General features: G+C 45.6%; 1 protein-coding gene across 1 annotated transcript in view; it reads left to right on the forward strand.

Moving 5' to 3' along the window:
- The first annotated feature begins 2,424 nt into the window (after positions 1–2,424).
- Positions 2,425–11,357, forward strand: part of CACNG7 (calcium voltage-gated channel auxiliary subunit gamma 7) — a 14,056-nt gene continuing 5,123 nt past the window's right edge. The window contains exons 1-3 of the mRNA XM_011385636.2: positions 2,425–2,714; positions 3,359–3,445; positions 3,834–3,974. Of these exons, the coding sequence (XP_011383938.1) occupies positions 2,519–2,714; positions 3,359–3,445; positions 3,834–3,974 (424 nt within the window). The 5' untranslated portion in view covers positions 2,425–2,518. The remainder of the gene's footprint in view (positions 2,715–3,358; positions 3,446–3,833; positions 3,975–11,357) is intronic.

Here is an 11,357-nt window from a genome sequence, read left to right on the forward strand (position 1 = left end):
GACGCCCGAGTTCGGGAGGCAGTGGCGAATGGAGGAACATTAGGGCCTAGGGAATCCGGGAGGATGGAGTCCGAGGGTCCTGAGTGGGGCCACTGTGCTGTTCACGTCTGAGTCCAAAAGGCTGTGGCCCAGGGGGTGCAGACCGAGTCCCTGATGGAGGCGGTCTTGGGGGAGGGTGCGGGCAAAGGGCAGGATGTGAGTCTGAGAAAGGGTCCCCGGAAAGGAGGGTACGTGCGTCTCTCCAATGATTGAAGGGAGAAGGAGTTTGGACGTGGGACTCGGAGAAGGGGACCGCGGGGATCCGAATGCCTGAATCCAGGGGGTAGGCTCCAGGCGGAAGTGTGGGGGCGTCCCGAAGGGTAAAGGTTGGAGGCTGGAGGGGCCATTTAGAGTGAGGACCAATCGGATCAAGGAAGAGAGGAGGCTTCCAAAGGGGAAGAGACATGGGTGACAATGGGCCAGGTCCCAGCCGCGGTCAGCTACCTGGGACTAAGGCAGCCAGGGTTACAGGGTTGCTGATGCTTGTTCCTGAGCGGAGGAGCCTGGAAGGAGGACAGGCAGCTGGCAGTCAAGCCCTGGAGCCCTGGGACGGGGGATGGGAGGAAAAGCCGGTCGGCGCTCTGGCGGACTGGATTTCTGAGTCTTCCAGGAGGCTGGGGACGGGATGGGGTCGGGGCACTGGATGCTGGGATGGGGGTGATGATGAACATTGTCTCGGACTCCTATTGTCCTTATTGGAGTGGGGCAGAGTTTTAAGGCTACCAGCATTCTGGTTTAAAAAAAAAAGTGGGGTCTCTATAGTCTTGGCTGCATTGCCAGGGGAGTGTTGAGGGGTCTTAACGGTCATAGTTAAAAAGATGATGAGTGCTCTGGTATTCAGGGATGTAGAGGTCTCAGGTTGACATATGATGGGGATCCCACTTTGAGTCAACCAAATCATGGGACTGTGTGGTTTAGGGAAAAGTAAGTGGTGGGTGTGAAGGCTGATGAATGAGGAAAAGCCCAGTTGGAATCTACAAACTGCTGATTGGAATTTGGGGGCCCCAGCTGTGATCTATTGTTTTGAGGGGCCAGTGTTAGAGGATGAGAGTTCTAGGTTGGGTGCTGAAGAGGGTCTGTTATCGGAAGTCCTAACATAGGAAGTTAGAGTCCAGAATTTCTGGTAGGGACTTGGAGATCTTGAGAGTGATGGGATCCTGGACTTCCTGATTGGGGTTTAGTGTTCAGAGCTCCGATCCTCAGTTCAAAAGGGGGTCACTTGTTTGACTGGAGTGCTCTGATTAGGGGGCTGAGTTGAGGGGGTTGTCACCAGATCATGGTTTTGACATTCCAGAGTTTATCTAAAATCCTGGCTCCAGGTTTCTGGGTTTCAGTGTTTTGGGGTCCAGCAGCCTGGAATGGAGCTCCAGCATACCAGGTTCAGGGGCTTACCTGGATATGGGGTGGGGGGAATTAGGGTCCTGGAATCTTGGATCTGGGTCATGGGCCACAATCTCAGACTGGGGTACCAAATTGAGGTCAAGGCACAGGATCAGAGTTATAAGGTCACAGGTCAAGGTCTTGGTGTTAGAGTTAAGGGTCAAGAAAAGATTCTAAGGATTTAAACTTAGGTGGGGGCCTCTGCTCAAGGTCTTAGGTAGGCCTGAGGTCAAGGGCTTGAGGCCATGGTGTTGGGTTAGGGTACTTGGTTAGTGACCCATGTGGGGGATTTCTGGGTGCTATTCAAAGACAAAATCTAAAGGAAAGGGGTCAGGTGCTAGGTCAGGGCATGAGGTCAGGACTGTGTGGCCCGGTTTAGGGTTTCTACACAGTTCACATGCTCAGCATCCAACGTGGAAGGTCCAGCATTCAGAGTCCAGGGACCTAGGTCTTGGCTCGGAGTTGAAGTTACAGGCCCTTGTTGGAGTCTGTTATTTAAGCCTGGTGGCTTGGATTAGGACACAGAGTAAGGGTAGGAGGTATGTGCCTAGTCCTAGTGTTGCAGTGTCCAATCAGTGTAATAGTTTCTAAGGGATTCTGGTGGGGTCCGGTGTCTGCTCTCAAGGTCTCAGGTCAGGGCATGAAGTTAGGGCTGGAGGGCCTGGCTCTGGGTTTGAGAATCTAGATATTGAGTTTCTAGTCAGAGTCATAATATTTGGCACCCAGTGGTTGGAGCCAACGTTCAATCTGTGTATCTGGGCTGAAAGTTATGGCTGGAAAGCTTCCCCTGGGGTTGGGGGTCTGGTGTGGCATCTCTGATCAGGATGGAGAGCCAGAGCACAGGTGTCAGTTTTGGGAAGGCGAGTCCTGAGGTTGAGGGTCAACAGTTGGTGCCACGGGTTCAAATCCAGTGATGCGATCATGGGTCAGGACGCAGAGGTCAGATTTGAGAGGTTTGTGTTTGGGGATCGGTGTCTCTGGCCTGAATCCAGTGCTCCAGGTGGTTGCATGGGATTGGGGACGCTAGCCGGTCCCATCGGATCTCTCTAGGGCAGCTTCCCGTCTCTCAGGCCCCGCAGGGCGCCCCCCGCCGCTGAGAATGAGTCATTGCAGCAGCCGCGCCCTGACCCTGCTGAGCAGCGTGTTTGGTGCTTGCGGCCTGCTGCTTGTGGGTATCGCGGTCAGCACAGACTACTGGCTGTATATGGAGGAGGGGACGGTGCTGCCGCAGAACCAAACCACGGAGGTCAAGATGGCGCTGCACGCGGGCCTCTGGCGCGTCTGCTTTTTCGCAGGTACAGACCTCGCCTGCCCCGCACGCAACTGTCCCTGGGACCCGAGAGTCCTTATTCATAGTCCCATCCCTCGAGTTCCAGAAATCCAGAAACTGACCCTGTTTCTCTGCTGGAGTCAAATTTCTACCTGGAGACCCAATTTCTAGCCCTTTATACCCTTGATCTAAGAGCCCAGTGCCGCCACCATCTCCAGGTTCCTAATCCCTGGAGAACCGCACCAGTCCCCCTTAGAAGCAGTAGTCAAGGCTCAGAACTTTCTGCTGGACAGTTTTGGTTCTGAATGGGCAGGATAAATAAATTTAAAAAAAAATCTACACCTTCTGTCATTCAGAAACTCCCCTTCTAGGAATCCACCTCCCGCCCCTTACCCTCTTTAGAGATCCAGGAGTCTTGGCCCACAGCCCCTATTCACTTGGGACCCAAGCTTCCAGGCCTGTCCTCCTCCATCCAAGGGCCTCTAGGGCAGCTGAGAAGAGAGGCTCCTGGACCCCCTTCCCCATCCCCCAAGAGTGGTACAAACCGTAACCCTTGGATTAAACCTAGCATCTCCATCTCGGGGTCTCCCCACTGTGTGTCCTGCCCCTGACGGCCTCACTAGAGCTTTGGAGCCTCCGACCCAACCCTACCTTTTTATCATCTCCCAGGCCGGGAAAAGGGTCGCTGCGTGGCCTCAGAATATTTCCTTGAACCGGAGATCAACTTGGTGACGGAAAACACGGAGAACATTCTGAGTGAGGGGAAGCGGGGGCAGAGGGGGCTAGGCAACAAGGGGGCAGGATCACAGGGCAAGTCCTGGGAGAAAGGGCAGGATCAGGGAAGAAGCGGAGTGGATGGGAAGGAGTGGAGGCTGGGAAGAAGGCAGAGCTGTGGGGTAAGGAGGAGGGACTGGGTCAAAGGGGCGGGGCCTAGGCAGTGGGTGGAGCCAACAGTACGGGTAGGTCACGTCAAAGGAGGTGTGGCCTGGGCGGAGGGGTGAAGTCCGCAGTGTCAGTGTCAGAAAGGTTCGGGGTCTGTGGAAAGGGGCAAGGCCACCTGAGGGGTAGAAGTGGAGAGGTCAGGGGAGCGAGTGGTGTCCCCCTCCTCAGACCCTCCTCATGCTTTGTTTCTCCCCTCCCCCAGAGACAGTGCGGACAGCCACTCCCTTCCCCATGGTCAGTCTCTTCCTCGTGTTCACCGCCTTCGTCATCAGCAACATCGGCCACATCCGCCCACAGAGGACAATTCTGGCCTTCGTTTCTGGCATCTTCTTCATCCTGTCCGGTGAGCCTAAGGACGGGACTGAGGGGCTGGGAGACCATTTTAGGTTCTAGGAACCTGTGGTCCCTCTTCCATTAAGAAAGCCAGTTCCCTTCTGTATAACCTAGAGGACTTGCAGGACCTCCCTGAGCCCCACTTCCTCCTCCTGTGAGGTGGAGATAGCAGCACCCATTTCACTAAGTTATTGACAAGACCAAACCACAGCAAATGCCTGCTGGGTGCTAATTGGGTACCAGGCTCTGTTCTGATACTCACAGCCCTGTGAGGTAAATGCTATTAATAGCCCCATTTCACAGATATGAAAACAAACACTCAGAGAGATGAAGTCATTTGCTCAGGGCCATACAACCAGTGAGAGGCAGAGCTGGGGCTCAAACTCACGAATTTCGCCTCCAGAGGCTGTATTTTTAACCACTCCTGATATTTTAGCAATTAACGGATTATGAGGCTTATTTCTTGTGCAACATTTTATCTGAAAAAAATTTTCAGACAAACAGAAAAGGCAAAAGAATTTTGGAGCGAACGCCCATGTACCCAGTGCTTATGGTCAGCCAATACTATGTTACTACACTTGCTCTGTCCTGCATCTGTTCATCTATCTATATTTCTACCCATCCTTCAGTCTACTTTATTATTATTTATGTTATTATTTTTTATGCATTTCAAAGTTATTTGAGGCATCAATATACTTCACCCTAGATATTTCGCTATGTATGTCATTAGCTAGAGTTCAGTATGTGTTTACAGTTCTTTTTCTTTTGTATGAGTTATCTCACATCATTCTCATAACATCTCTGCCTGAGAGTTATTACTGGCACCCACTTGATAAAATGGGGGTACTGAGGCCCAGAATTGTGCAGGGAGTTGCCTAAGACCCCAGCGTAAGCTGGTGTTCAAGGACTCAAGTGTCCCGAATTTTGGAGTAGGGTCCTTTCAGGTGCTGCCCACTTCCAAATTGCAGCTCAGTGTAGTTCAGTTTAGTCCGCTCAGCTCAAGTCAGCCCCGATCAACTCAGCTCTGACACCTCTAACTCCATCAATCTTGTCCTACTCACCCCCACCCATTCTGACTCAGTTCTTCAATTCAGTTCAAATTAATTCAACATAATTTAATTAAACTCCATTCAGTTCCTCTTAATACAGTTGGTATTTTATGAAGAAACACTGCTGTACATCTCATTTCCATTCTGTCACCTGGGGCCCCCACTCGGCTCCTCTTTTAGAGGAGGTTCTGCAAATAGTGAAGATAGATCTTTGAATTTCCCTCCCCAGTCTCCTCCTAGCTCCTCACCCAGCATTCTGTAGGCTCAGCCTCCCTCGTGCCTCCAGCCTGAACCGATGAGATCTTTTCCAGGGAAACCAGGGTGCAACCTCCGTGCAAACTTGAAGCACAGCATGTGGAGCCAGACACCGAGCTAAATTAAGACACATTGAATGTCACCATCCCAGAGTGTCAGAGCGAAAGGTCTCATCATTTTCAGATGGAAAAATAGTGGCCTAGAGAGAGAGAAAGTGGGGCAAGAGTAGGTAGCATGGGGACTTTAATTTACCCAAAGCATTAGAAGGAAAATCCCATCATTTGTGGTACACAGAAGTGGAAGCAGGAGAGGCAACCTAGCAAGTCAGTGGCAGAGCTGGGATTAGAATCAAGGTTTTTGTTTTTTGTTTTTTTCATTGCAAAACTCATGCTCACACCAATGCACCAGAATCTGACTTCCCAAGGTCAAGACAAGGATCAGTGATGCTGTCAGGGCTGGAAGTTAGGCCTCCAATGTAACAATAGAGAAATTTGAACAGAACTGAACCCCATTTCCTGAACTCCTTTCTCTAGTTCATTTCATGGGCTATGACTTATGAGCCCTATCCCAAGCTATTCAGTCATGCACTTTGAAGGTTTTGGGGTATAGAGGCTCATGACACATGCAGCTGTAAACCTGAAAAGACCTGGGTTCAAACCCTACCACATACTCTATGTGCTACAGCCTTCATTTATGAAGTTATCGAAAGAACAAATCTTGGTCAGGGATCGGCAAACTTTAGATAGTAAATATTTCAGGCTTCTGAGCTGAAGGGTTGTAGTGCCAAAGCAACCAGAGGTGAAGCAGTGGGCATGACTGTGCTTCAATAATAAATTTATGGACCCTGAAATTTGAATTCAGTGTAATTTTTCATGGGTTATAAAATATTCTCTTGTTGTTTTTTCCTCCCACCATTAAAAAATGTAGAAACCACATTTATTTAGCTCGCAAATCATACAAAAACACACAGTGGTACAAATTGTAGTTTGCCAACCTCTGTTCTAGATCATTGGTGTGAAGATCTCAATTGAGTGCCTAGTCTATAACAATAACTGCTTGACACGTGGTAGATTTAAATACATACATATGTGCATACATGCATACGTACAAACATAAATAGTAGTAGTAAGAACAACAACCATAATAATAAACATTTTATTGAGTGCCGTGGTTTGGGGAAGTTCTAAGTGCTTTATGCAAATCAAGTTATTTCGTTTTCTTCACCTTGTAAGGCACATGCAATTATATTCTCATTTTCTGGTTCAGGAAACAGAAGCATCAGAGGTTAATTTGCTCCATTGTGGAAGCAGGATTCCAACCCAGGCTTTCACCATGGCACTAAACTGCTCCACTATAAGTAAAAATCATCGAAATGAAAAAAAAAAATTTAAAGGGAAGAAAGGATGGAAATAGTACTAATATCTTAGATATTGGAACAGAATGATCTGTCCAAACACCTCATGTTCTCAAGGAGGAAACGAAGACTTAGAGAGAAAGACAGGAGTTACCTGAGGTCTGAGAAATGGTGGAGTTGACATTCAGTTCTGGTTAAAGCAAGGGAAGGGTTGGGGCAGGGGAAGGAAAGGATGTTAAACATCCCTCAAAGAACTGTGTTGGAGATGGACCAGAGGAAAACAGGCAAACCAAAGAGGTGACTTGTACAGTGGTCCGAGCAATAGCAGATAAGGTTTGAGTTGAGGCTGGGGCTGGCAGGATAAAGGAGACAGGATGTCTTTGAGAGAGAAGGATATTGACAGGAGAATCAATAGAACCAGATGACTGTCTGAGTATGATTGGTGAAAGACAGAGTGGGGAGGCTGGAGTGACATTGATTTTTCTTTTTCCAGGTTATAAGAGTCACGCTTTCTGCGTATGACCCATATTAACTCCTGATTCTCAAAAACATGCCCTATGTGTTGCTCATTTATTCACTCATTAAACATTTATAGAGGCATCCAAAATGCCAGGCCCTGGGCTGGACGCTGGAAACACAGCTGGATTCGAAATGAGAGTCCACGTGCAGTCAGCCATAAAACAGCCCCAACTACACATCCATCAAAGCTTGTTATACACCACTGAAATCCCTTTGGTGCTTTGATGAATTCCCACTGCACTTAGAATATGTCCAACCAAACTCCTCATGCTGGCCTGCAGGTCTTCTATGATTTGCCTACCGCTCAGATCTGTGACCTCGTTTCCTAACCCACTGACACTCTTTCCATTGCTTATAACTTCAGCCACGCTGGCCTCCTGCTACTCCTTGAAAAGGTTGAATCTTTTACACTCACTAGCCCTCCGTTCTCGGAAGTCTCTTCCCCCTGATTTTCAAAGGACCCAATCTTTCCTTTTTTAGTGTTTCTTTCTCTGACAACAGTATGTTATGTAATACTGCCTTGCCCTCACTCTACTGTCCAATTCTCTGTTTTATTCGTTTTGTAGCACTTATTGCTATCATCAGTCATCTTATTTGTTTTCTGTCTCCTTCTACCAGAATGTAAACTCCAAAAGGCAAAGGCCTTTACAGATATGCTCCTATTTGTATCTGCTGAGCCTAGATGAGCTGCTGGTACAAAGTGCATGTTGAAATATTTGTAGAATGGATGAAGGATTGGGACAATTCGGGGAATGCGAGGAAAAGGGGAGGATGGTGGGAGTGACCAGGATTCCAGGAGGTGACATCCAAGTTGATGATACTGAAGGGGCGAGGGGGAATTTTTCAAGTGAAGAATGATTAGGGCATTGTGTGTGGATGGTATTCGCAGCCTTTGTTAAGACCCCAGAAAGCAAGTAAGACCGAAGTGGCCCGTGTGCAGCTCTCCGTGGTCCTGAAACACTATTGTTCTAAAGCTAGAGTGTTTCTATGTCGCTTGGAATGTAGGTGGTCATTGCCTTCTGTGCTCTAAGAATTCTGAAGCTGAGGTAGTGGACAGCGGGGAGGCGAGAGAGCTGGGTTACAGAGCAAGGAAAGGGGAAGGGAGGGAGAGAAAGAGGGAACAAGAAGGTTATTTTTGGAGAACCAGAGCCGCTATAAAAATGGCCAGAAAGGAGAAAGAACAACAAGAATAATTTACCTTTGGCATTGTTTTAACCTAACTCTCAGTTACTAAAAGCAAATCTATAATGAAAAACCTTTATCTTTGGGAATATTTGTCTCCCTCTCATCAACCCCGGCTCCTGACTCTGTCCTTATAGAGAATGGTATTCAAGGCTGTTGTGTGAACCTGGGACTTAAGGTGAGGCAGGCGTGGTTTGCAGCGATCACATTGTAAAGAATGTTAGGCTATGAGTGAATACCTTCTTCTGTGGGTAGCAGGGAGCCATGGAAGACTTTTGACAAGAGAAGGATATAGTCCAGTATGGGTTTTAGAAATAACCAGTTTCTAAAACAGGAAGATGAGAGTTGGGGGTGTATGGTGAGACAGGCATCGAGAATTAGCCTTTACTGGGTCAGAGGACTCAAAGATGCATAAGGGGTTTAGATTTTTGAGTAAGTCAGGAAGCGAAGTGGACATCACTTGATGATTGAGCATTCTTGATAAATGAGAGAGAGAGAGAGAGAGAGAGAGAGAGGAATCGAGATAACCACCCTGCATTTAACTAGGGTATCCAAGTGAGTGTGGTTTCTGGGCTTCCTTTGCTACTACTTTCCTGTAAACTTGCTCACCTGTCAAGACCTATCTCTGATGCCTTTCCACCATGTGACACATCATGGGACCCCTCCCTTGAATGTCAAAATTATGGAATACTACAAGTTGAAAGCAGTATAAAAGTTCAGAACAAGAAAAGGTTAATTCTTAGAAGACATTGAGGAGAGGTGGGATTTAGGGTTGATTAAAAAGGGGAGACAACCATGAGATTTTTCTAGAAGTTCCAGTTGAGAAGCAAGTGTATTCATCTATTCAATTAGCATTTATCATGGGCTGGATCTCATGCTAGACACTAGGAATGCAATTTGGAACAAGATAGGCTAGTTCCAAGCATCCTACTGGGAGCCGGGGAGATATGTGACAAAAAAATTACAAATAGACGGAAAATATAAAGTCAGCTGATGTTAAGTCTCACAAGGAAAAATAGAGTAGTTTAAGGGGAAGGAGAGTAATGGGAAATTAATTTATGTCACCTTTATTACTCCAATTTTTTAATGAAGACTTTGAAATCCATAGAACAGTACAGTGAACACTAGTATATGTTCTTCTACCTACTTAGATACACCTGTATCCTGCATTTTGCTAATGTTTTGCTGTTTTGCTGTATATTCTCTCTCTCTCTCCTCTCTCTCTCTCTCTCTCTCTCTCTCTCTCTCTCTCTCTCTCTCTCTCTCTCTGTCTCTCTCTCTCTCTCTCTCTTCTCTCTCCACCTTCACCCCCTTACCATTTCAAAGTAAGTTGCAGGCATCATGATAGTTTATTTCCAAATATTGAGTGTGCATCTATTCAGAGTAAGAACATTCCTCTACATAAACACAACACCGCAAAAACACCTAGAAAGTTTACAATAATTCCATAATATAATTTATTCCATTTTAAAATTGTCCTAGTGGTTTCAAAAATGCCTTTTATAGCTTTCTCCCAGAACCAGGATTCAATCTAGGTTCATGCATAGTATTTAGTTAATGTCTCTTTTAGTCCAGACTGGTCCTCTCACTATGTTATTTACAACACTGACTTTTAAAATGTATTCCATTATAAAAATATAGAAAGAATAGTATAACAGAATGGTATAATGAAATGCTAAACTCAGTATCCTTCACTGAGTTTTAACAATTGTCAGCATATGGTGAATCCTTTTTTAGACATACTGCCATATCTCCCTTCTGCACTTCACTACATTATTTTAAAGCCAGTCTCACGCATTAAATAATCTTATCCACAAATATTTCAGTATATCTCTGAGAAATAAGTATTTTGTTATTTAACATAACCACAGCACCATTATCATGCCAAACAATTAAGAATAGCTGCTTACCATCATTTAATATTTAGTAAGTGTTCAACTTCCCCACTTGTGTCATTAATGCTTTTTTTACAGTTTATTTGTTGCAAATCAGGACCCAAATTCCACTTGTGCATCTAGTTGATAGATCTCCAAAGCCTCTTCTAGTCTATAACAGTTCCTCTCCAATTTCCTCCTTGCCATTTATTTGCTGAAGAAATCCGGTCATTTGTCTTATAGAATTCCCACACTGTAGATTTTTCCAATTGCAGTCCCATGCCATGGTTTAATATGTCCATCCATCCCTGTGTTTTCCTGTGAAACTGTTGTTGATCAGATCCAGGTTTGATTTTTTTTTTTTTTTTTTTTGCAAAAATACTTTATAGATAGGTGGTGCTATTTACAATGACTGCATTACATCGGAGACATAATAGGGTCTGGTTATCTCTTTTTGAGATGTTAAGAGTAATCACTGCTTCAGGGGTTATCAGCTTGACCCTTGTGATTGTCCTTTTGTAGAATATCTCACATCCTGGATTTTTGTGGTCCTCATGGCATCATTTAATTTGCTCCTTTTTCCTTGTATTTTCTATAACCTGGAAGCTATGTCTAGACTAGAGGCTTGGCTTGATTAGATTTAGGTTACACATGTCTGGCAAGAAGATTCAGAGGTGGTGCTATGTTCTTTATATCTTTATTTCAGGTAGCAAATTGTGTCAGGTTGTTCCACCATGAGTGGCACAAAATTTGAACCCTTGGTAAAGGTAGTAGTCACCAGAGCTCTCCATTGAAAAGGGGTATTTTTCTCTTCGTAATGAATAAATAGTCTGCACACATTGGCACCTTGAGGGAAAAGTCCTGTTTGGGGATACCTAATCCCCAAACAAAATAAAATATATTTTTTATTTTGTTACACATATATTTTATTTTGTACACACATATATTTTATTTTGGAGAAAAATTAAACCTACAGAAAAGTTGCAGAAATAATACAATGAACTCGTGTACCCTTCAGCTAGACCAATTTTTAACATTTTTGCCTTTCTCTTTCTATCGTCTGTCTGTCTGTCTGTCTGCCTGCCTGCCTACCTACAGATCGATCGATCTATATGTGTATGTATATATGTATGTATGTATGTATGTATGTATGTATGTAT

Source organism: Pteropus vampyrus, unplaced genomic scaffold (assembly GCF_000151845.1).
Source record: "Pteropus vampyrus isolate Shadow unplaced genomic scaffold, Pvam_2.0 Scaffold745, whole genome shotgun sequence".
Classification (NCBI taxonomy): Eukaryota; Metazoa; Chordata; class Mammalia; order Chiroptera; family Pteropodidae; genus Pteropus; species Pteropus vampyrus.